The 24980-nt window shown below is 38.1% G+C and overlaps 1 protein-coding gene across 2 annotated transcripts in view; it reads left to right on the top strand.

The window, feature by feature from the left end:
* The window catches only part of CXADR (CXADR cell adhesion molecule), a 33285-nt gene extending 8522 nt beyond the window's left edge, over window positions 1-24763 (top strand). Inside the window, exons 2-8 of one of the 2 annotated variants that reach the window (XM_014253616.2) lie at window positions 8228-8397; window positions 9057-9261; window positions 9621-9776; window positions 10778-10900; window positions 11182-11320; window positions 11658-11844; window positions 24173-24763. In XM_014253616.2, the coding sequence (XP_014109091.1) occupies window positions 8228-8397; window positions 9057-9261; window positions 9621-9776; window positions 10778-10900; window positions 11182-11320; window positions 11658-11844; window positions 24173-24214 (1022 nt within the window). In that variant the 3' untranslated portion in view covers window positions 24215-24763. Of the gene's footprint in view, window positions 1-8227; window positions 8398-9056; window positions 9262-9620; window positions 9777-10777; window positions 10901-11181; window positions 11321-11657; window positions 16062-24172 lie in introns of those variants that run through there. The other variant, XM_014253615.2, reaches the window with a different exon arrangement.
* The last annotated feature ends 217 nt before the right edge of the window (window positions 24764-24980 follow it).

Genomic DNA, 24980 nt, shown 5'->3' with positions numbered 1-24980 from the left:
TTATTTGTCTAAATTTTACTGTCTTTGAGGATTAACCAGTGTTCTGCCTAGTGGATTTAAGCTAGTGTAGAAAGGCAGGGTTTTTATCTTTTTCTCTGACCTTTTTGCATTGGGCCTTTTTGAGGTTTAAGTAGATGAATACTTGGTGCGTTAATGTCACTAGCCCTGGAAATGTTAGTTTTAATTTGGCTTATTCTTTTTGCTGAAATGTTTTTTTGGGTTTTTTTACCACTACAGTGAACTGTGCTTATCTCTGAAATTTGTATCACTGTATTGTATGATAACAACACTTAGGGTGTGAAGCATGGAAAAAATGTGGTCTGTGGAGCACGTTAAACAGTAACTGTTTAACACTTGCTATCAGCAGGACAGTACTTTCTTTGTCAGGAAAAGCTTTGTGATTTGCCTTTATCAGCATGGGATTATCCTAAAAACTGAATTCTTTGTGGAGTTCTAAAATTAGAATGTACTAAAACCAACCCCCTTTAGATACATGGATTCAGATGCAGTAATGCTGTGTGAGTTTTTCTTCTTTTGTTTTATTTACTGCTGCATTATTACCTAGCTTTTGTTAGTTCCTGACCAATTGCTTGCTTGCTCCTGTCCTTCATCTCTTGCTCATTTTACCTCCGTTGAAGTTACTGTGAAACCTGAGTATTCTTTGGTACCTAGGTACCTGGCTAAATTAATAGGATGTGTATTGAGCTAATAAGTGTTTTGGAATCTGTCATGAAACGTTTTTGAGTTTCATTCTCACATCAAAAATCTCCAAGTATATTGAATTTGCTTTCTAAAGGAAAGACTATTTTTCTTTTTATCCTTCTATTAAAACTTCCTTTTTACATTGTTCCTTTAATGTTTATTAACTTAAAGGACACTCTTTAGGGGCTGTTCTTTGTGTTACAGAGTTTATGACATGTGAAGAGTTAGATTCAGCTAAGTTTCATAGTGTTTTGGGCCCAAGCTTCTGAAAGCTGTAACTGTGCTGGGTCCTTTTGCTCTTGGTAAGATGTAGAAACCGAGAATACAAATCCGAAGCTGGGCTTTTTTTTTTTAACCTTTTGGGGAGGTGTCTCACTGATAAATTTAGGATGTGGCTTTGTTTTTTACTTTTGATGAACTGTGGCAAAGTAGCATAACTGCAGCTTTGTGGCCATCTCACCTGTGCTGATGTGACATAACTCCTGGGTGCTGCAAAAAACACTAAAACAAGTAATGCGAAATATTTGTTTCCATCTATTCCTTTGTGAGGGCAGCTTTTAATCCAGTTACCTGATCAGCAGGACCCTGCCTTAGAGGCATTCCCTTTGGCTGCTGTGGATGCTGATGTTTGGTATTGTGAGAAAGCAGATGATCGTGGGATGGTGGCTGTTTGCGGAGATTTGAGCCTTGGAGGTTTATGTTTGTGTTAGATTGTGCCAGTAAATGCTAGGCACTCCTCTGTGTGTACCTTCCTCCCTGCGTACTCCCTGCTTGCTCAGGGTGTAAACATAACTCACTGACTCCTACAGGGCCTGAGTTCAGAAATGCAGGTTTGAAAAAAGATGTAGAACTTCTGTCCAAGTGAAGGTGGGAAAGGGGAGAGTTGGGCAACTTTTTTCCGTAAAGTCATTACAGCTAGCTGAGAAAAGTAGAGAAGAGGCATATTCAGAAATAAAATGGGAATGTTGGGGAGGTAGTTTTTGAGACTGAAATGTGCCCAGTGAAGAGACTTGATCACAGGTAAGCTGAAGTGTCTCTTAAGTGAATTTTATAGCTTGTGGCTCTCAAAGCACTAATGTGTATTTCTGGTTGTGATCATTACTTGCTACTTAAGGCCACATTCTGTGGAAAAAAGCATTTATATGTTTAGATCCTCTGCTTGTTTGCAGTCAGGTCTTGGCAAACAAGACTGGTTTTGGAAAATCTGGTAGTAAAGTACTCTGAAGATGCAGTTGCAGGTGGATCACACTAAGTACAGCAGCAACTCTGAACTCAACTCTTACTCTGTGTAGAAACTGTCCTGCTCCCCATCTAGGGAGGGACTGTGTCTGCCAGGTTACATAACCTTTCTGTGGCACAGTCCTATCTGATGCCAGAAACCTTAAGGCCAAATTTAGATGCACACTTATATTTGTGTAAGCCAGCAATGCAGAATTTCAGTGTGTCCCAATAAAATAAGAAAATACTAAATGCATGAGTAGTTCCTCAGTAATTTGCTGTTATTTATTAGCATATATCATAGCTCTGCTTATGTCTGTGTTGAAAAGAATTTCTGGAATGAAGAAAGCTTTGCTCTATTTTAATTTTTTTGTCTGCTTTCTATTTTGAAAATTCTTTTATATTAGAAAACGGCTTCTATCAGATTCCATAAAATATTTAACTTTTCCTAGATTATTCTTAATAATAACAATGTAGTTCACTAAAGTGTATTCTACTTGAGTGATACTTAAAGCTAAGTTCAGATATTCAGAAGGAAAGAATTTTTCTAAATATTGTCTACTGGTTTGCACTCTTTCAGAAATCATGTGAAAAACTGTTCAATCATAAAGATAAAGTATGCAATGCTCTTTAGGGTCAGTTTCCCAGACAAATGAGTATTTTATTCCACATTAAGAAACTTACATCTGAATGTTCAGAATCCAGTTTGTGTATTGACCTCTTATTTCTTCTAATACAAACTTTTGTAATGGATAATACTTATTATTTTACATCATGGGAAGGATGCATGTCTCTTCTCACCACGTCACAAATATTCATTCTTTTGTTTGCCACAGCTGAATATGTCACATGTTCTCCTTGCAAAATACTTTGAAAACAATATACAGTCATTTGGATCAAGTGTGCTTCAAAGTTCAGGGGTTTTCTTGAGAGCCTGTTCTGTGCTTCTGAGTCTACACTTTGCAGTGATTTATTTGCTGTAGTTAGAAATTAGATATTTTAATGCTAAGCATATTTGAATAAGTGGAATAGATTTCTTGATTAACTTACGTGTGTCTAAACCAGAAAAGATGTCTGAAAAGGGTCTCAAATAAAACCATGCTAACCAAAAGAAATACAAATCTTCCTTCAACTGGATAAAATGTCTGTCATGTACTAGCAGTTCGATACCACAGTAGATCCTCTTATGTTTTGAGGAGCATACTAGAGGAATCACATAAATAGAATCTCCCTGATTTGAGTGGAAACTGAAGGGGTAAAACTTGAGGAAAAAATGGAGAAAATGTCATCTTGTCACTTTGTGTGTTGGCTTCATGTAGATCTTTAATGCAGTTGCAGAACTGTTTGTGTTGGACATGACCTCAGTCACGTCCAACCTTCTGCTCCAAACAGCATCAACACTGAGCACTTTGGTCTTCTCTGTATCAGCTATCACCTGTCCTATTTTTCTCTCTGATTCTTTACTGCTCATGTAATAGTAGAAGGTTTTCATGTGGCACTGAAGTCCCATGCTGCTTTCAGCTTTGGTTGTGTTTTGACTTTCCTGGCAGGGGTGCTGCATGCCTGGGCAATATTTGTGTATTCTTCCCTTGATAGGCTGTTCTTGCTTCTTCCTCCTTAGGCCACGTCTGTTTATTTTGCTGGGTTTTGGGGCATACTCCTTGTGTGGTTAGCAGTTGTCCTTAAATACCTTTCTTAAGCTCTTTTGCTTTTTAGAGCTGGATCCCACAGAACTCTAGCTACTGGCTAAGTCAGTCTGCCCATGTGAATTGCTGGGTCTGTGCTGGATTTGCCTTCCTCCTCTCAGGATTTTAAGCTTCATTATTTCATGGTCATTGCAGTCAAGACTGCTGTTGATCCCATCCCCAGCAAGTTTCTTGGGTTTTTTTCCCTTGAAAGCAATTTCAAGAAAGTATCAAATGGGGATTCACTCACTTAGTGCTGTTTTTCCCTGAAATCTTTCACAAACCTCTTCGATTTTGACCCCTACTGTGTTGCCCTTCTGGTAGATGTCACAGAGATGAAATAATAACCAGTCTGTCATTTTTAGAAACTTTATGAAACTGCTGAAATAGTCTTCATCAGATTTCTTACCCCAGTCAGGTGATTTGTAACAAACTTTGACTGTGATATTATCCATACGGTCCCTTCCTTTAATCCTGACCCACAAGCTCTCTTAGCCAGCCTGTTGTCTGTCCTGTAGAACAGCTTTTTGTGTTCCAGCTGCTCCTGCAGGTAGAGGGCAGGTCACCTGCTGTTCTTCCCTTGCTGGCTTGGTTACAAAGCGTGTGGCCATCCATGACAAAGTGTCAGTCATGCAAGCTGTCCCACACGCCCCACTCTGGTGTCAGCTCTGTGTACAGATGCTGTAGGTGGCTTCCCTTTTAACTTGCTTTATCCTCACCAGGGTCTCCCTTCCACCAACCTGGCCCAGGTATTTCCCATGGCTCAGTCTCTATTCCCTCCCTGACTGCAAAGTTCAATTACCATTCCGTGGTAGATCTCTCATTTACAGTGCCCATCACCAGCTCTGATGAGGTTGTTCATATCCCGCTTCCTCATGTTGATCCCATCTCTAACTTGGCAGCCCTTGTTTCTCAGGGTTACTTGTGGCCATAAAAGTTAAAGTGCTCCTGGCAGTGCCAATCCTGTAGTGAGTTCTTAATTTGAAGGATGTGTCTCTACAAGCCTTTTCCCTCTCTCAGGAAAAGAGCAAGGAGAGTAAGCATCACCTGGGATCCCATGTCTTTCTTTGCCCCTGGAACTTTCTACTCATGCTTGATTTGCTCTCTGGTCTCTGTTAATAACAAGTAATAATTTAGTGGGAATAGAACAAAAAAGAAAATAAAAAGGCACCAGTGGTGATGATAATGAGGGTTGGAGGACTTTTGACAATCTCTGATATGTCAAATCTGATCAAGCCTCCTTCTCCAGCCTATCTGGCAGCAGATGTGTGTCTTCCCTGCAGAAGGGAATCTCCAACTAGTACTACCTGCCCCTCCCTTATGTTGCTAATGCTCAGTCCAAGCCCAGCTAGCTCTGACATGTACCTTAATTGAGGTGCTCACTACTTTTGCATGATGATGTTGACCCAAAAAAAAAAAAACCAAAAAAAAAACCAAAAACAAAAAAACAAAAAACTGAAAAAAGCTTTGTGTTTGCAGCCTTACTGTAAGAAAAGGACTGTGGAACATTGGTATAATGAAAAGAGGTGTTGGGAGATGTGCAGTAAGAAAGGAATTGAGATTTATGGAAAAGCTCTGATAATTAGAAGGCTCAGACTAATGTTTGAGTACCTCTTAGCAGCTACTGTGTGCTGGAAGCTTGTTGATTGTTGAGTGTTATCCTGAGGATTGTGTGCTTTAGCTTTCATTGACATGTTTGCATGCAGTCAATGTGTATGAAAATACTACTTGGACTTCAAAAGTATCAAAAATCAAAACTTAAAAAATATTTTTGTGACAGTCTTCTATTTTGGGCAAGGCTTTTCAGGCTGTTGGGTTCTTCTTTTATTTGGCACATGGTTACTATGTTGATTTGTATGTTTGGATCGGAGAAATGAGTGCTGTAGTAGAAACTGAAATGTTTGCTATTTCTGGATTTTAAAGCACTTGGGCCAAGCTGCCAGGCAGTAATAGGTGGGATACTGGAGTCTAGTTTCCTAGGAGTGTCTCTGAAAGGTAGTACTTCCAGCTTTTAACATAATTTTTCTTCCCAGTTGCCACTTTCTCAGTGTTCTGCCATGAGACTGTGTGATGTCCACTTTGAAATTATACTTACATGAGTTGTCTGGCAGTGAAGAGGAAAGAGATAGTTGAAGAATCTAATGCTTCTTAGCTATGCCAGTGTACAAATGAGTCCTTGGGGGACTTCTGGTTGTACAGTTATTTCTGTTTTTATATTTGTTTGAAATTGTCAAAGAGATGAACAAGTAACAGCTGAAGAGGGAGAGAATAAAACATTGATTGTACAAGTCCCATTTGTTTAGAAAAGTAGTCAAAAAAATTAGCATATGGATATTCATCTGTCCAGTTTGTTTTGGCCATGTTGTGTTTCAGCAGGTATCAAACAAAAAATCCCTGAGGAGTTGATACTTTTTAGTAGTAGGGATATGTCCTAGCATCCTCAGAGTATGAATTCTATTACCCACTACCTGCTGTGAAAAGGCAGAGTGTTGCTCTTACATGAATTATTGTCTAGTTTCTGAATTTCTCAGCAGCTTCTCTTGTGGGGAGGGAGAAACAAATGTGTGTGCTGTGATCCTTTGTCGTGAAACTTCAGATGGCAAAGTGACTGTGACTGGAGATGCTGCCGCAGAGCAGCAGCTCTGCTTCAGTGATTTACTTCAGAATGAATGCTTCTAATTTCCCAAGCTGCAGATTTGAGGCTTTTAAGGAAGTAACATCATGATGTATTTAATTATCAGTCACTTAAACTGTACTTGAGTTCACATCCCTTTTCTTTAATATAGTAATGGTGAAGGTTCAGAAAGGCAATTTGGAGATGAACTTGAGAAAATTGTATTACTGTTCCCAAATCAGGTCACAGGGAAAAGGGAAACAGAAGAGTATGGAAGTTGCAACAGTTCAGGAATTTACATTAATAATGCCAATGCTACCATGTGTTATGGAAACATGGATGTACTTTAAATCTACCCATAATAGGTAGTAGTAGTGTTGTCCTTGCTTATTCAGAGGTTTAGATTGGCTAGTTTGGAAATCTGAAGAGATCCTTTAGGAAGGGATAGGATTGTGACAAATTCATGAAGATCACTATTATTTAGGGAACAGTATTAATACAACCTAGTTGCAGAGACTAAATTGTTCAATCTGTTTACTGTAGTCAAAAAAGAGGTGGTACAAGCCTATTAGAGTTGTCTTTGAAAAATGTATATTGTTGTTAAGAGACATTGCATGAAAATCTCTTTTCTACCTCAAGCTGATGTGAGATTTTTGGTTGGTGGTTTGTGTTTTTTTTTCCCTTCCCCCAGACTGAAGGTAATGTCATGAAAAGTAATACTATGAATGGTAGGAAACATGATAATCCTACCTAATTTGTTAGTAATCAACTATTGTGAAGGTGTTTTCTTTCAGGCTGTAGTCTGGAATTTTGTATGTCAAGTGATTTCTCTTTCTAAAGGATTTCTTAAAACAACTGTAAAAGAGCCCATTGTTTTGACATCAGGAAGAGAATGCAAAGAGTTGCTAGAGAGCAAATTTTAATAAAGAAGGATATCTGTTGGGTCCTTTCCAACCCACCATATTCAATGATCTACTGCGGGAAGGTCTTCTTCTGCACTGGAGCTCCTCTACTATATGGAGAAGTGCAAGTTAGATCATAAAAGCACTGTGTAAAATGATTTTAAACTTCTTCATCTGAGGCTGTTACTTTACATCTGTAAAAGGCACCAAAGTCATCTATCTTCCTCACACTGTCCACTCTCCTGGTGGCCTTGCAGCTCTCGTGGCTGTGGTCACATCTGCTTGTGTGTCTAGCAACCTGCACACATAAAATGACTGAAAATCTGAGTTTGGTTTCCAGGACAAAACAGTGGATGTAACAGTGCCAAACCTGTTTCCATCATGAGCAAAGGGTATGCTTCCCACATCCTGGCTGTGATGTACAAGCCTGTGATCTAAGGGAAGCCTGTGTTTGTGGTAAAATAAGGAGAATCTTGCTTCTGGCCTTTTGTCTTTTTGTGTCACTATACGGACTCTTGTTCAGGGTTGAATTGAGGAAAAATTGTTGTTTGGAAGCATGTTTGCCTAGAGGCATGCAGATAAGAATTGCACAGCCTTTTTAGAGGAGTAAGACAAGCAGAAAAGACAAACAAATGCAAAAAACTCATTGAGATTCTTGGAAAATATTAATTTGTCCTCTGTCTCCCTGTAGATAAGGCAAAGTAACTTACCTCCAACCCAGAACTTCTCAAGAATACTGTCTATTCTGGCAGACTTCCTTGCTGTTCCATACCTTTATTTTACAGTGAGGGTGTAATGGTAAGGTGATTATATAGTGACTTGAAAGCCTGCTGCTGGAAATGTTTAGCTTAGGTTTGTGTGGGATGTGAATTGTGGGGGAAAAAAAAAAAAAGTATGTCTTGAAAGATGTAGCTGCCTGTAGGATGTAATTCCAAATGAGCAGCACAGGACTTTGCACCATGTTGGGTGACAGGGTCTGCACAGGCTCTCTTCAGTGGTGACAAGTCTGACTGATGATTTCTATAAGGGAAAAGTATGTCATAGAGCTCTTACAGTGAACAACTGTGTGTGACTTGTTTTCAGAACATAAAAATATGTTTTTATAGGTCTGACAAGAAGCCTAACTATAACTTCAGCTGACCAGTCAATCTTTGAAAAAGCACAAGGAGAGAAAGTTACGTTGCCATGTACTTTTGAACTCTCAGAAGAAGATAAAGGCCCACTAGATATTGAGTGGGTATTGATACCAGCAGATAATCAAAAGGGGGAACAAATAGTAAGTAGACTTCTTTTTGGACAGTGTTAATTCAGTTGTTTGAGTAGGTCAATGTATGAGTTTTGTTACTGACTATTTAAACTTCCACCTTTTCAGGTTGGGATGCTTGTGATCTTAAATGGCTTTGAAGCACCAGTCACATGAAATCTAGTGGAAGTTTTGAAATACCAGATTAAGGACGAAATGTCAAGACATTTTTCAGTATAAACTTGCCTTCTAATGAAGAGCTCCCAAATTAAATACACTTCAGTTCCAAAAAGCAAACTTTGCTTTCATATCTGCATTATCTTCCTTATTGAAAACAGATTCATGAGGATTTAATTTTAAATATATTAACTCTTTTAGTTATTAATGCTTTCCAGTCTTTGAAAGCCTTACAAGCAAGATGATTCATATTAGTAGGCAGGTTTTGCAGAATTAAATTGGAGCAATTCTAAACAGCTTTCAGTCAGAAGACAATGCTGACATATTGGTACTTGGTCAGTTGTTTGGTTGGAGTATTCACTCACTATAGTGGTATTTTGAAGATGAAGATATTTGACTCTTTTTATTTCTGGGGTTAATATTATAGAAAGAAGCTTGAGAATTCAAAGAGATGAAATTATTTTAAATGTTTGCACACTAAGTGGATTTCTGAACTCTATTTCTTTTTTCTATAGATAATAATGTATACTGTAGACAGGACTTATGATCATTATTATGCTGATATGACTGGGCGAATGCAGTTTACTAGTCTTGATCCCAAATCTGGTGATGGTTCATTGGATATCCTGAACTTAAAGGCAGCAGACACTGGCACATATCAGTGCAAAGTGAAGAAGGCTCCTGGAGTTCAAAGCAAAAAAATACAGTTGACTGTACTTGGTAAGATAATTTCTTTTCTTAAATTTTCAGCGATGTTTTTTATGTGCTTATTCCACCCTGTTTTCAATGTGTGAAAGCTTCAGTTGGGCAGTGTTACACTGTGTCTGTGGTGATTGTGGTCATTATGGAGGCTTTGGGAGGGATGGGCATAATTCTGTTCTGGGAAATGAAGGGAATGATATTTAGAATAACAAGCATTTTTAGAAGTTCTGCACCTGACTTATATTTCATAGAAAAATCTTTCTGTGCATAGAAATGGTTTGTGGCACAAACTTTATCTTTCACAAAATGTACTAGAACACAACTAGAAAACATTTTGATTGTGACTGTTACTAATTCATTGTTGTTTTGTTTATTAGTAAAGCCAGCACGGACTAAATGTTCCATTCAAGGATCACAGGAGATCGGAAAAGACGTTACCTTGAAATGTGTGTCACAAGAAGGATCCCCACTTTTGTCTTATGACTGGAGGAGAGTATCTGGCACGCAGAATCTTCCTGCCACTTCTGTGCTGAGTACTGTCAAACTTCATTTATTACTCTGAAATACTTAAAAAGATTACAATAGTATTTTTGGCTTATCCTGACTTGTAAGCATCTGTGGGTTAGTATTACTGTAGAGTAGTCAAGATTAAATGTCACTTCTCCCCTCTAACAAAACTGACTTTGAAACAAGCTGGAGTTGATTCTGGTTTTTAATTCGTGCTTGGAAATGTTTCAAGCTTCACATTGAGATTCTTACTGTTAGGTTTCAGTATCATGCTCATCTGTGCCCAGATGTTGTGAGTTCTCCTGCTTGCTGATGGTTTTGCTTTTGTGCTTAAGTGGACAGTAGGGAATTCAGATGTGGCTTCAATTTGATTTAAAACAAGCAAAAAATCTCCAGTTTTTTTGTAAGCTTCTGCACTCTAATATAGTATTGTAAAACACAGATCCCTAAAAATCAGCTGCAAAGGAAGAACCTAATACTGTTCTTCATTTTGAACTTGACTCCTGGTCTCCTCTTTGATGTCTTTTATTTCTTGTTTTGACAGTGAATCAGTTGATCGTTAATGTCCTTCTCTGTACCACTCAAGACTTTAGGCTACTGTTGTTATGCCTATTCTTTCTCCATGTTCCAAATTTGGCTTGTGGTAACAAAAAGACCGATTGGCAATATCAGTGCTGGACAAGAATGAGTGGGAAATTGCACAAGAGTGACTTGTAACTCACTAAAACCATGTTAGTTTTGGGCTTGTGAATGTAGTTTTGGGGACACTGTGTTCTGAAGAATCTAGACACTACCTAACTTGTTCAGCAGATAGAGGATGTCAAATGCTGTGGAATACATTTCTAACGGGGTAAGATTTACAAACAATAGCATTTTACAGCATGATGGAACTGTTTTGATCTGGATGGTTTTTGTATAGCATTTTTAAGTTAAGATTTCCTACATATGCTGGTTTAATAATTCTGTGATGTTAAATATGGAATTGTACTTAGGAAAATGGTAAACCTCTACCTTCTGTTGTTTGTAGATAAAAATACAGGGGAACTTCTTCTGAAAAACGCCTCTCGAGAGTATTCTGGTATATACAACTGTGTGGCCTCAAACAGAGTTGGCACGGATGAATGTTCTGTTGAGCTGAATGTCACCCCTCGTAAGTGTTTGCTGTGCACTGGTCACACAGTGTTCTTGTATTAAAACTGAACAGTCTTTTTCTCTAAACTCCTAAAAGGTTAAAAACCCCAATGCTGTTATGTAACTTGGGGGTGCCTCTTCAAGTCTTACTGTTTTAAATGTGACTGAGTGACTGAGCACTCGCCCTCTGATTCAGTGATGTATTATTGACCTGCTGCATGTGAAACATACTGGGCTTAATGGTAGAAGAACTTACAACTTTGACATTTAATAAACAGTATTGTTATTTGTCTATTCTAGCCGTAAATACAGCCGGTATAATTACTGGAGCTATTATAGGAACTCTGCTGGGTCTCTTCGTACTGTGTTCTGTCATCTTCTGTTTCTGTAAGAAGCATAGAGAGAAGAAATATGAGAAAGAAGTACATCATGATATCAGGTAACAATGTGCCTCTAGTTTCTGAGCAGTATTGTTGGAAGATTAACTTTTAAATGTGTATTTCTACAAATAAGTTACTTAACAGTTGAGATTTCTGTCTTAATCTGGAAAGCTTATTATAACACACTAATGGCTTGTTAGTGTCTAATTTCAGCAAACATCTTGGAGGCAATGAATATTGAGGGTTTGGAGAGGTTTTGTTACTTTAAAGGAAGATATAAGGATATTTTTGACTACTGCATTAGAATAGAAAAAAACAAACCGAGTATTTGTTTTAAAGTAATGGTGACTGAATTCTTGTTCTGCAACTGATTTTTTTGATTTTTGTTCATTTCAGAGAAGATGTTCCACCTCCAAAAAGTCGCAGTTCTACAGCTCGCAGCTACATTGGCAGCAATCGTTCTTCCCTGGGCTCAATGTCTCCCTCCAACATGGAAGGATATACCAAAACTCCATACAGTCAAGTTCCAAGTGAAGACTTTGAACGTGCTCCTGCTCAAAACCCAGCCTTTGCACCTTCAAAGGTAGCTGCACCTAATTTAAGTAGAATGGGAGCTGTTCCTGTGATGATTCCAGCACAAAGCAAAGATGGGTCGATAGTTTAAAATATTAATTTAAAAGCTGTTTCTTAAAGTGTTCATTGTAAGTACTAGAGAAAACTACTGTGTTCCAACCCTCATTTAAACACTGGCATGAAATTTACCTTGAAGAAAATATACAAGTTAGTTTGACAAGCCACCAGTTCTCATATTTAATTGTAAACTTATTCACACATGACAGTTGAACTATTTGCTAAACGCGTTGAAGTTCATAAATAAATGTCGGACACTGAAGGTATTTGAACCTCTGGTAGGTTGCTGAGGAGGCTCTGACACTGTCAGCTACTGAACAGTTCTGAATGTGTAACAGTGAGACACAGGTGAGAAATAACAAAAGCATTTCATATGTAGACCAGGAAGTTTCTCAGGGTTCCTGAGACTTTATTCTCAGTTGTGGAATAACAGAAATATTTTGATTTGGCCACTGTCTGGTATAGTTGCAGGGGTCTGAAATACCAAGGATGACTTTGAATTCTGTTCAAATTGAGTATTTATGTGGTTCTTTAACCTGATGATGTTTGTTTGGAGTACCTGAGCTCTTATTTCAGGGCAAACAGTTATTTGATTGGTTCAATTAATTTAATTAATCTGTTCTGAATTTAAAATAGCAGTTAGTGGAAGTATGACAGGAAACCTTGCAAGTTCTTTGAAACACAAATTTTTCTACAACAGCTAGTTCTGGTCCTGTCAGATAACTTAATACTTAGATTATCTGATGCAAGAGGTCCTGTCAGGTTGTTGGTAGAGGGATCTAAGCTCTAAAACCTACAGACCAACTGTTACTGTCACAGTAAGAATGAATTAATGTATTTTTATACAGGTCTTTAAGTTAATTGTACCTTCCATTTTTCCAGTGCCTGGTTAAATACTAAGGCACTGCTCTTAGGTTTTTTCCACAAAGCAATTTCCTAGAAGCTCCATGGAGATTTGATGAAACCTGTTAAGTAACTGGTATTTGATGTCTCTGTCCTCTTGCTCTAAACACTGTGAAAACAACTTTTTCTCATATGCACCTAAGCAGCAGTCAGTCCTTGTTCAATGTGCTAATGTCTGGCTGTATGAATTTGCAAGGAGTTCAAAGCTCATTTTTTCTTGCCTCTTTAACAGCCCTAAATATTCTGAGCCAATGTTCAGACTGGAGAGCAAGAGTTTCATGTAGCTGAGAGGAAATAGTTACCCAGAATTGTTGATACAAATCTCATGTTTCAAGATTGAAAACGCTTCTTCCCAATTTTGCAAACTTAAAGCAATACAGGAGAAACACAACAATTCCTTGTCTTACTTTCATGTGTATTTAAGGACTTCTGGTAGCTTCTGATGACTGTTGTTATACACCTGCAAAAGCTCCATTTAAAACTCAGTACAGTTTGAATCTGTGAATTTTTTCTTCCTTCCTGTTTTCTACCTTCTTTATCTTGTGCTGGGGAGCAGGTGGGGGAGAGTTCTTTTAGCTTACTCTAGCTAAAGATATTGAATTGCAAGGTATTTTGGAAAAGTGTAAATGATTATAGTACATGCACTGATGTTAATGAAGGTAATATCTGAATAGCCTGTTGAAAGATGTTAGGATTATTTGTGTGTAGCAACAGTGAGAGAAAACAACATTACCCCAGACTTTTAGGTTTAGTATCTGCTTATCTGTAGCTGCCTATAGATCTGTGATAAATTCTTTGGCTTACTCCTAAATGTTTGTCCTATCTGTAAACAGGTGCACAATTTTTGGCTGGCACTATTAAATGTAAAGAAATTCCCCACTGCCCATTGCAGTGGTTGGTACAAGGTCATCTTTAAGCTCCTTACAACCCAAACAATTTCATGATTTTAACATACCCTTCATATTGAATTTAGAAACTTGAATGGCTATTAATATAGAGTTAGTTTTACACACTTGGGACTTTTTTAGATTGTAAACTGATACTGTTAGAGATCAGATTTTTTATCTTTCATGTGTGCCTTGTCAATAAACTTTACCTGATTGTAACTTCAGTTTTTATGAAATTTCTGGTGCCTAAACATACTGTATGAACAGGTGCTTAGATGATGGTACAGTTCTTAAAACATGACACTGTGATCTGATTTCTTGATTCTTATGTACTATTTATACCTCTTCATGCCTATTTTTGGATGTGAACTTCAGTGTCTCTCTCTGTATTGTTCTGTATTTCAAAATGTCACTTAACTCCTTCAATTGCTAATTATGATTTGAGTGTTTGTGTTCCTGAAAGCTCTTCAGTTATTGTACCAATGAGAGGGATGATTGACTTTTATTTATGTGGTAAATAATAGGTTTAGTAAATGTGCCAAACGTAGCTTCTGAAGAACTATAGATGAAGAGACATCTTTTTGCATCCAATTATTGTGATAGAAGAGACTTCCAAGATGTTAATCATACACTGATTGTTTACCTTGAAACAAAGGCCTTTCTTAATGAAAAGGGTATAGTTACTACAAATACAAGTTGAGTGTAAGACTAAACTGAATCACAGACTGAGAGAGAGCTATAAACTAAAGAACCAGGCAGCAAACCTACTAAATTTGATTCTAAGCCTTTGGTGGACTTACGTGTTTTTTGGTGGTTTGAGGTTTTTTTTAAAATAAACTTTTTGTTTGGTTTGGTTTTGGTTTGGCCTGAGACCCTGTAACTTACAGTCAGGTAAGCCCTAGGACACTCAAACTCAGAAACCTGTCTCAGTAAAGCACATGGAGCAGAGTTTACACATGCTTGATGATCTGTCAGCTTGTGCAAAATAATAAATGGGCAGAAGGACAGCTGGATGTGCCCTCAGAGCCTGGCTGTTAGGCTTAGCAGCCTTGACAGTGTCTTTCTATTTATGTAATTGCATGGAAAAATGATAGAAATGGAATCTGACACAGTCCTTATCTGAAATATAGAACCTCTGACTTGGGGTAAACTCTGCCTCAAGTTGCTATCATCATGCCTTTTTGGGTGGATGCAACACTACTATGAAAACATAATACTGCTACTATAAATTATTTCTTTTGTCACTAGATTGTTCACTTACACTGGATTATGATTCTCAAAAGCAGCTACTATATTTTAACACTTATTTCTAGCTGTGTGGGAGATGAACTGGTTAAACATGTGAGGTGTCCGATGTGACAGAGAGCTCTGCTGACAGAACACTTTTAGGAAGTAATGGCAGCTGATACACCAGTTAGGAGGTGGCATTTTTAATGTCTCATTTTGTTAAAAAAAAAAGGGGGGGGGGAAGGGAGGGAGGGTGGTACCATTGTGTATATAATCTATCTGAGTGAGCTCAAGAAACCTCTAGTTAATATCATGACTGTAAAATTGCCTGTTGAGGACTACTATATATAGAAAAGAAACCCCTCAATTTTAGCATGGTGTGAATAAAGTGTTAGACTTGTAATACTGTAGAGGTTATGTAACACTTGTCCATACATTACAAGAGTTTTCATCAACTTTCTGCAGTAGGTATTTAAAGATACTTGTGTGAAACTTCCTTCCCTAAAAACAAATACTTCTTCCAAAACTGTGTGGTGCACAGAAATGCCTTGTTGGAGGGGTAAAACATGACTTTTGAAAGAAATGTACAATGCATACGTCTTTCTCAGATCTTGACAGTCTCATTCATATTAGATGTATGCTTCCTGTTTAATAGTGCAAGTAAGACTTCTGAATTGCAAGATTTTCTGTAATGCTGAATATTGTATATTACTGGTTTCCATGACAAGCTTTTAGTTTTGTTCTGAGCAGTGTATATATTCTGGATCGCTCTAGGTCTTTGTTCCAGTCTAAAGATATTATGCTACTTGTGTCACTTAAACCTTGTTTTATACACTTGATAGGTGCTTTCTGGGGCCCTTTGTTGAATAGTCCCCTAGCACTGAGGCATAGCTCAGCTGAAATCAGAGCAATAACAACTTCCTGGGATCCAAAATATTGCAATGTTGTGTTACACTTCTCATGCACAAAGCATGGACTTTGAACATTGATATGAATTTCAGTATGAGGTTTTTATATTCACACTTTTGGGGAAATGGTATTTTAAAATACAGGTATTGTGAGTGAATTTGTAAAAAAACAAAATCCAAAATTTTAAAATGCTCTAGTTCCATGACAGACTTGTGTACTTTTTGAAATAAAACTGTTGGAGAAAGCAGTAGTCTGTCTTTATTTTAAAGCAGCACTTGTATATGGCTTCACCTTTTTTTTTATGTAATTGGAAGTGAACTAATAAATATGGCTGTGTATACCATGCTGACATGAATAACTTTATTTATTGCTCCTCCCCCCCCAACCCCCATCCAAGGCAAGTAAAACTTAAGATATTTTAAAATATGCACTTTTTAGGTGGGGTTATTAATTATAGATACAGCTATTCTGAAACATAAGGCTGGAAAGAAACTTTAGATTAGATTTCATCCCCCTTTAATTTAGGTAGAACCAAAAATTCCTGAAACTGATTAGTCTTTGTCTTTTAAAGTTCAAATAAGCAGGATGACAGCACTCAAAGTATGTTGATAAAATGCTCAGGGTTTTTATTATTAATGTGTTTATTTGCATCCCTTTCAATTTTGACAAAGCTGACTTGGGATACTCTGCACCACTTGGCCTTGCAAACCAGCTGATTATTGTCCTTGTCATTTTACCTGAGATTAATGTGATTTCTCCAGTGTCATCTCGGGGGTAGATCCAAAGTCTGGCATGGGCTCTGTTTGCATGTATTAAGTTCATATCATTGGAGGCATAATTAGCTCACTTTGCTCATAATGCATGCATGTTCCTATGTTATAATGCAGGCCTATCTTCATATATTAATGTGGGCCAGGCCAGATGTTCCAGTCACTTCTTTGTATATATAAAAAAAACAATACATGCATGCAGAAGCATGTGAAGTTAAATGAAGTACTGGTGGATAAACCTCTAGTTTTGGGTTTTGGGTTTTTTTTTTGAAAAAAATTAAATTAAGACTTGCTTAAATACCAAAAGAAACCTAATAAAAATGGAAATACATGTTTATTTATAGAGCTCTAAGAAACCTCTCTTACACTCTTTTTAACATTCATGTCAAGACTTGGGAAAGGATGTAAGTGTTGAACTTAGGGTCGCAGTTTTGTCACAGATGGCTCTTGCATGCCTCAGCTGCTCCTCAGGTCTTTTATTTGGAGGGTAGGTGACCGTGAACCAGAAGCTGAATACTACCTCCAGCTTGTCTGTGGAATTCCAGCAAAACAGCTAGAACTTTCCTGAGTGTCCTGACAGAACAGAGGGCACTCAGCACCTGGTAGCTCTACAGAACCTCTGTGGACCTTTATATGTGTATTAGATAATGCTTTGGATAAAGTGTCATAAGAAGTCTGGCTGTTTGTTTCCCTGAACCTCTTGGCTGTGTCTTTTGAGCTTACTATCTCAGATTTGTTTCCATAATGGAGCAGCTTGAGTTTTCAAAGATCTATGATAATACTGATAGATAATTGCTACACTCTTTTCAAAAGCAGATAACAGCAACTTAGCCTTATTTCCTATCTGTAAAATTCATAAAGTGGAATAGTTTGTAAAGAAGATAGCTGATTAAGTAGCAGAAGCAAGAACAGAATGAAACAAAGCTATGAATGTTGCCTACCTTTCCAAATCTCAGTTTATTCTAAAACTAGTTTTAGCTTGTGTATGACTGTAGGTGATTTCTTAAAGCATGAAGACTTGCATCTTAATATAAAAATAATGTGTGTACTTGAGTTACAATGATTCTGTTGCTGTTCTTAATTTGCTTTAGGCTTTTTTGCAGAATGGTGCAGGCACAACTATCAGGAGAAGAGTATGAACCTTTAATTTTATAAAATAACCATTCTGGCAGAAAACTGGCCTGGAGGATTGTGTTGTCTCTGCTTCTGACTTCCCGTTCAAAGTCAAGTTTCTGGAAATAGGGAGCCTTTAAGTATCTTTTGATTTTTGTATCGTTGGAAATCAGTCAGTGTCACCCTTGTAAATTTTCAGATTTCAGCTTTCAGCTGTTGAAGCACTGGTCAGGTCGCTTTGGATATGCAAAGTCAGTAGTATTTAGTGACACCAGCTGCTATTTGGGTCCTCATTTTAGTAAAGTTTCTTTTGGTCAATGCTGTCCAGAGGAACAGATGAAGGACTGTACTGTAATTTTTGGGAAACAAAGCAGTGCAATTCATGCAGGAACCCTGCATGATGCCAGGGTTGATAGATGCAGAGAGGACCAGCTTTGTAAGGAAGTTGAGCTTGTTGGTTACACAACTTGATTATGTAACAGATTTAAAAAGTGGCAATATTAGAAGAGACATTACCAAAGATAAAATTATGTGCTTTCAGATGTTAATCTAATTTTTTCTTAGGGGAAAAACCTCTGGAGGCAGTGTGTCCGCTAGGAAGCGCAGGGAGCTGCGTGATGCCTTGACAGTTGTCCCACTTCCAGGGCTGGAAGCTGTGGCTCTGGGGAGCTGCAGGCAGGGCAGAAGCCAAGTGCTGTATCTGAAGGGTATTGTACTTCCTTTCCCAGAGAATTTTTCCTAATTGTAAAATGAGGAGAGGAAAGCAGTGAGTCTGATCAGTTTCCGTGGAGTTTTGTACCAGGGATGGAAATTCTGGAACCATGCACGAACTTTCCAACTTCTTGGAGCCTTTTCATACTCTGGTGTGTAGCAACATCTGGCTTAGAGTCTTCAGAGTCTGCAAAAAATTTTTGCATTGAGTTGCTTATGTAGCCAGCATAGCTTCACTGCTCAAATCACAGAGCCTTGTGCTCTGCCTACCAACCATAATTTCTGCAGGTGATGACTGGTTATATTATTACTAACAGTCCTTTATAAAGAAGCAGAAGAAAGTAGATTCTCCTGAACATTCCAGACAGGGCAAATGGTGACAGCTCAGCTTTTCAGTGCTCTGGGCACAAACAACTCCAGGGGTGTGGTGGTCACTTGGGTTAGAATTTGCTGTGAAGGAGTACTGAATCAGATGGTAAAGAGCTATAGAAGTAATTTAGTACCATTAGTAAATAGCTTCCAATTATGTCAGGTTCTGTGTGAGTAGGAAAGCAACTTGAGCTTTTGTTTCTTGTGGCCAGTTACTGCTGTACAAGTGAAGTAACACCTGTTTACAACTTGTGACTTGTCCTGGTCAATGATTTGTAATTGAAACTATTATGCCATCCAGGGATCTGAATCTCTATATTTTGTGTCACTTGGTAATATTTTACCTGTGAAACAGCAGTTGGGATTAGTCAGATTTCATGGAAGTTAAAGTGTGCAGCAGAGCATTTGTTCCCGATGTTTAAGGACTCTGCAGTCCCAGCCTCTCACAGATGACTCCTCAGGCAGCTGAGTGGGTGGTGTTTCAAAGAAACTGTTTGCTGAAATCAAAACACTTATGTTATGCCTTACTTAGCTGCAGGAGATCAAGAGAAAGTTAACTTAAGGTTTCTGTTTCCCAGTACAATAGCTCAGGTGGGAGGGAAGCTGATACCTTAGACTGGGAATAAAGGTAACTGGTGGGAATACATAAAACTACTAAATAGTTTTGACTACTAAAGAAGATGCCAATTCTGGGCCACAGCTGGTGGTTTGTGAAACATGTCAAAAAGCTTATGTTGTGGCTGCTAGCGCTGCACTTCTCCAGATAAATAAAATGCCCTTCGATGTCACTTCCAATCCTGTAACTGTCAAGACCAGAAACTCTTCATCTCATCTATAAAATACAAAATAAAGCTTGCAATTAGTTTATTTTCGCATATTCTTCCCTCTTTCTTGTTGGTACATGAGAATAATTCAGACTTACTAAAAGGACACAGCTTGAAATGAACTGTTTGGTCTTGTCCTGGTTTCGTCCTTGTGCTCTGTGATTCAAAATGAAGTTGCTTAGGCATTGCAATATCTTTTGCTTTGGACTTGAGTTGTGGTTTGGGTGACCTCTTTAGGTAACCTATTTAATTGAATGATCTTGTATTCCTGCTTAACATGGGAAAACCCACTGTGTTTAAAACACAGAACTTCAAAAAACAACAAAAAAATGCTGTGGGTTCCTTTACTGTCTCCAGCCCATTTGAAAAAAAAAAGGAAAAAAAGGCTAAATAAGAGTAATAAATGTTGTGTTTGGGAATTATGAATGTCCCCCACAGCTGATGCTTTGGCAGCCTCTGTACACATCTCTCTGTGCCTAAATGTGAATGACTGGTGCTCTGCAGTGACTTTCTAAGAGTGTTTTCCAACAGAAAGCTGAGGAACCTTCTAAGGTACCAAATGGTTATTTTCTTACTGTTTACTCAGGAAAATAATTGAAGTGAGAAATCTGCAGCAGTTAAACTTTTTTTTTTTAATAAGTTTTAACAAAAAGCTCTAGAAATGTACAGTTGAGTTATAAATGTAGTTTTTGATAGGTTTTAACAGTTGTGATGAGAAACATCACAAATTTATGTAGTCTGTACACACACTGTTGCTAGGATTGAAGTACATACTTCTACATCCCTTTCATTTGCCAAAAAAATAGGTGTATCTATTTCCCAATTGCTTAAGATGAAGCAGACCTTAGAGCTACTCATTAAAATCTCAGTATTTTTCTGACTGACTTTAAGGTCACCAATGGATGGTTCTTTATTTGCAGCTCATTAAGGGGAAAAAAATCCTCAGCTCGATCATCAGTGTGCCTGTTGGTTTTGATTTAGCAGCAAGACAATGAAAATTGTGATTCTTGTGCAGATAACCTACAGTTGTGATCTTGCTAGATTTGCATACTTGAAAGGCATCAAAGTTCTAGACAGCAGTTCTGTTTTTAAAATCAAGGTTATGTTGCCACTTGAAGTATTTTAGGTGTATTATTCTCAGTATGGTCTTTGCTCATCTGAACGGGGTGGGCAGGCAGGAATCTCAACCAACCCACCTAAAGTCCTTTATTCCTAGATGAAAGGGCTGGAAGGAGCATTACAGCCTTTATGCTCAACAGTCCCTTTTGTTGCCTATTAGAAATTAGCATCATTTCCCTGCCCCTGGTGTTACCTGAGCAAACTGGGTTTTCAACTGACAGTAAAAATTGGGTTACGTTCTACATGTGAATTTAATTCTGTCAACATCTCATGTCTGTGCCAACCATATGAGCTAGTTAATTTGCTGCTGGCTTTATGGTTTGTACATGGAGGGAAAATTGCTGAACGTGCAAGGAGGCTGAGGATATCCTTATAATGCCTGACACGGCTGACAGAAGCTCACTCACCAGCAATAAAAACAATAGCAAAAAAATCCCAAGGCGGAGGACTCCGATTAACGAGGCGGAGAATTAGGGTTGATGTCCTGGCTCTGTCATGACTTAGCTGAATGGTGGGGGTTTTTTAAATTTTTTATTTTCTGTTGTCATTAACATTTTCTCTTTGCTCATCATCTCTCATAACTGTTAGAATGGAGCTTTCTGTTGACTCTCTGTACCTTTTGGAACTAGGGTTTCCCATGGCACTGTCATTTGTTTTTAAAGCTATCCTTGGCAAGTCTTTTCAGTCTTCACCAGATTCCCATCTAGTACTTTCTTCCATTTTGTTCATAATCTTAGTTAAATTTGAAATAGGTGTATTTAAAGATAGTTATCTTGATGAGACCATCTGTGGTTGTCTCTGTTCCCTGCTGCTTCTTGTTTTTTAATTCTGTCCTGACAAAAGAAAGATCCCCCAAAGCCCATTGCCAGTGTGAGGGGAGGTGTCCTCATCAGTCTACTGGGTCACTTGATGCTCCCTCACCACCTTTTCCCTGCTGCTCACTGCAGGTGTCTTGGAAGGTATTTTCGGAGTGAGATAATGTAAATACAGACTCCAGATGTGCTGAGCATCTTCCTTCATCGTTACTGACACTGGAGGTGTCTAACCCTGTGTGTGACAGGCTGAGATACAACCAGAGAGGTGGAAAGCTCCTTGGCATCGCTGGCTCTGGTGTTTGTTGTTTTATATGCTTTACCTACAGCTTCCCGCTTACACTGGTGCCTGACCTTCCTCTTTCTATCACATGCTGTCTTTTTATTCCTGACTGCAGTACGGATTTCACTACTGGAGCAGGACAGGTTTTTCTTTTTTTCTGAATGTGGTATGTTGCTTTTGATCATGCTTTTGTGGAGGGTCGTTCTTTTTACAGTCACTTTCTATCATATTTTCTGTTCCTAACCAATTTTACTTGCCTCTGCTTTAGGCATTAGGCACTTTAAACTCCATTTCATACAGTGTATTTCAAAGTGGCTTCTGGTTTTCCAGCTTAAACTTAATGGGGTTATGATTGCAAGTACCTGGGCAGACAGTAGTTTCTTATTAACTGATAGTTTTCCTTGCATGATCCAAAGGATTTACCACATCTTGTTTATAAGTTACAACACTGTGGGGGTGGATGTTTTAATTTTTTTTAAATTATTATTTATTTATTCTTTATCACTGCTGCATGAACAGCCTCTAGCTGCATGTTAAGGTTCACTTGCCAGACTGCATTTTTCTTTATTTTAATAATTTTTTTTTATTGCTAGAGATTTGCTTGGATGAGGAGGAAAGGAAAAGAAAATCAAGACTGAAAGTATCAGGGCAGTGCAGCAAGGGAGAATGGATTGTGTTTGCTTTTCTAGCTCATTTAAACATCAGATTTTAAAAAAACATTTGCTTTCCCAGACAACTGGGGTATCAAGAACTATTCCCCCATCCCAGCTTGTCCCTGTGTGCCATGTAGCAGAATTTTCTCCATAAGCAGGGTGTGCTAATTGCCTCTTGACTCATTCATGAAATGGAGCAAAGAGTAGCTTGATGGAGAGACATCATTACATGAACCCCTGCTTGCACACATGAATACCTGCCCTATCCCTGAGGAAAGCTGGATTTATAAAGGCTTTGGAGTGTAAGAGCTGTTTCTTCAGGCTCTTCCAGCAGAATGGGAATAGCATGAACTAAGTGTGGAGCAGCTAGACTTTATTTAGAAGGCATATGTTTGCTAATTATTAACTTGAGAACTATAAATGCTATAGGTGGGAAATAGCAGCATTGTGCAATCCATGGTGCAAAGACAGGAATACAGAAAGGGCACTTCTGGCCTCAGTGTTCGGTCCCAAGTAATGCACCTCTTAATATTCCCCACAATGATAATTATGTGAACAATAGCCAGAATGAAGTTCAGAGAACAGCAGGTTCTCATGCCAGGTAAGAGCTTGAAATAGAAAGAAGCCAAAGGTCATGATTTCCTGGCAAGCAGAACCTGGTGCTGCTTTGAGTTACTCTTCCAAGCAAAGTTTTGGGAAGGCACTCGGTTCCTTTTACTGTCACGTGGAAGATTCCATTTGATGTGTAATTCCAATTGCATTGTGACAGTGTGCAAGAAAGAAAGTGAGATGTTGCAGAAATAGCCTGAGTCAGTTGTTTTTTTACTGCTGGTCTTATGGAGAAACTACTGTGGCATTGAGACAGGTCTTAAAAATTTGTGAGGATGTGTGTAATTATACAAAGGCCTGTAATAAGCTGAAATTCCGTAAGAAAATGACATGTTTCCAGTAAACAAATACATCCATATACATTTGTGGATTATTAGTTAGGAAGAGTTGCTTTCTGGTGTATTATAATGTTTGCAGAATTAATACTGATCACTGTCAGCAGCATCTGGGTAAAGGCAGCATGTAGAAAGTGCATTTTGTAGCATGGAGATGTGGCAAAAAATGCTGATTTATCATTTTTCTTAGAAAACCAGTCTTAGAATATGAACTCAAAGAACACAGAGCTTATAGGGAACTGTAACTGGAACAAAGAATTATTTTTTTTATCTTTGTACAAAATGTTATCCCCAGAAAAGTCAACAATAATAGTCAAAGAACTAGAAGTGATTTCTAAAGAAATGGTGAAGTGAGCAAGTGTGCCAGTTGGGATGAGGCACTTTGAGAAAACTGAGCATTCATGGCAGTAAACAACAACTGTGTGAGTCTTTAACAATGCAAGTTACTGTATGAAACTTGGAAACTCTTAGAAGTTACTTACTCTTAGGAAAGAGACATTTAGTGGATTTTGACAGGTACTTTTAAGAGTGCAATGCAGTAGGTATGCACTGGGAAATTCATGAGATACTCAAAATTTCCTGTTAAATGAAGTTTCAATTTGCTGCACCACTGCATCTTTTTACTCAGACAGTGGTATAAACCCTAATCTGAATGACCACAAATTTGGTGATGATCTGAGTAGTACATTTAATTACTCTATGTTACAGTATCTAGCCTCTTGTTGATATAGATTAATGATATTCTTTCTTTTTGTAGTATGACATCGCACACAAGATTGGTGACATAACAGTGGTATAAGCATGAAGAAACAGGCATCAGTTTTTGCATGACTTTCCAGTATGGTGAAACTGAAGTACATTATGAAATGAAGTGCTGGGTTTTTTTTAACTTGATCTCACTTTAGATTCAAGATTTTTAAGTAGACTGTATTCAGTTTTGTAAGTACCAAATTTTTTTCTTTTTCATATTTTTAATGCAAAGTTTACAAAGCCACTCCTGACGTTTTTCTTACTACTTTTGTGTTCTGAAAAGCGTGCACCATCCCTCCTGTCTGCTCCCCCCACCCCATTCCTGGAGATGCGAAAATTGTGAAGTTAACAAAATCAACTCAGGTAGCAGAAATATAGCCTTAAGCAGTGGGGTGTTAAAGAAATTGTAATCTGAAATAGAGTAGATGTGGGTTATTCTAACTTTCTGGTCTGCTGATTTCGTAAGGAAGTGTGTCATCTATTGAATGCTGTAGTGATACCCATGAGGGCTTACAAACTGTGTGCAAAATGCACTGTTGTTTTGAGATTGTATATATTTTATAACACTTAATAAAAGATACTTGAATGTTACAGTTAACACATGCTTCAGCATAATCTGTTAATGGAGGTGGTGTGGTAATCCATGTCTGTGCACTTCGTTATTCCTCCTGCTCCCCAATTTACCACGCAGAAGTCCAGAGGCAAGAAGAGTGTGCTCTTTAAACCAGGCTGGTTATGGGGTCCCCATTGTCTCCTGCAGTGTGGAGACTCTGGGTATTGATTTCATAATGAAAATATTAATTTACTTAACCATG

This window comes from Pseudopodoces humilis, chromosome 2 (genome assembly GCF_049639895.1).
Source record: "Pseudopodoces humilis isolate 2021_Gansu_Grassland_sample_001 chromosome 2, ASM4963989v1, whole genome shotgun sequence".
NCBI lineage: Eukaryota > Metazoa > Chordata > Aves > Passeriformes > Paridae > Pseudopodoces > Pseudopodoces humilis.
The sequence above is the reverse complement of the archived record's forward strand: the minus strand, read 5'-3'. Positions and strand labels throughout refer to the sequence as shown.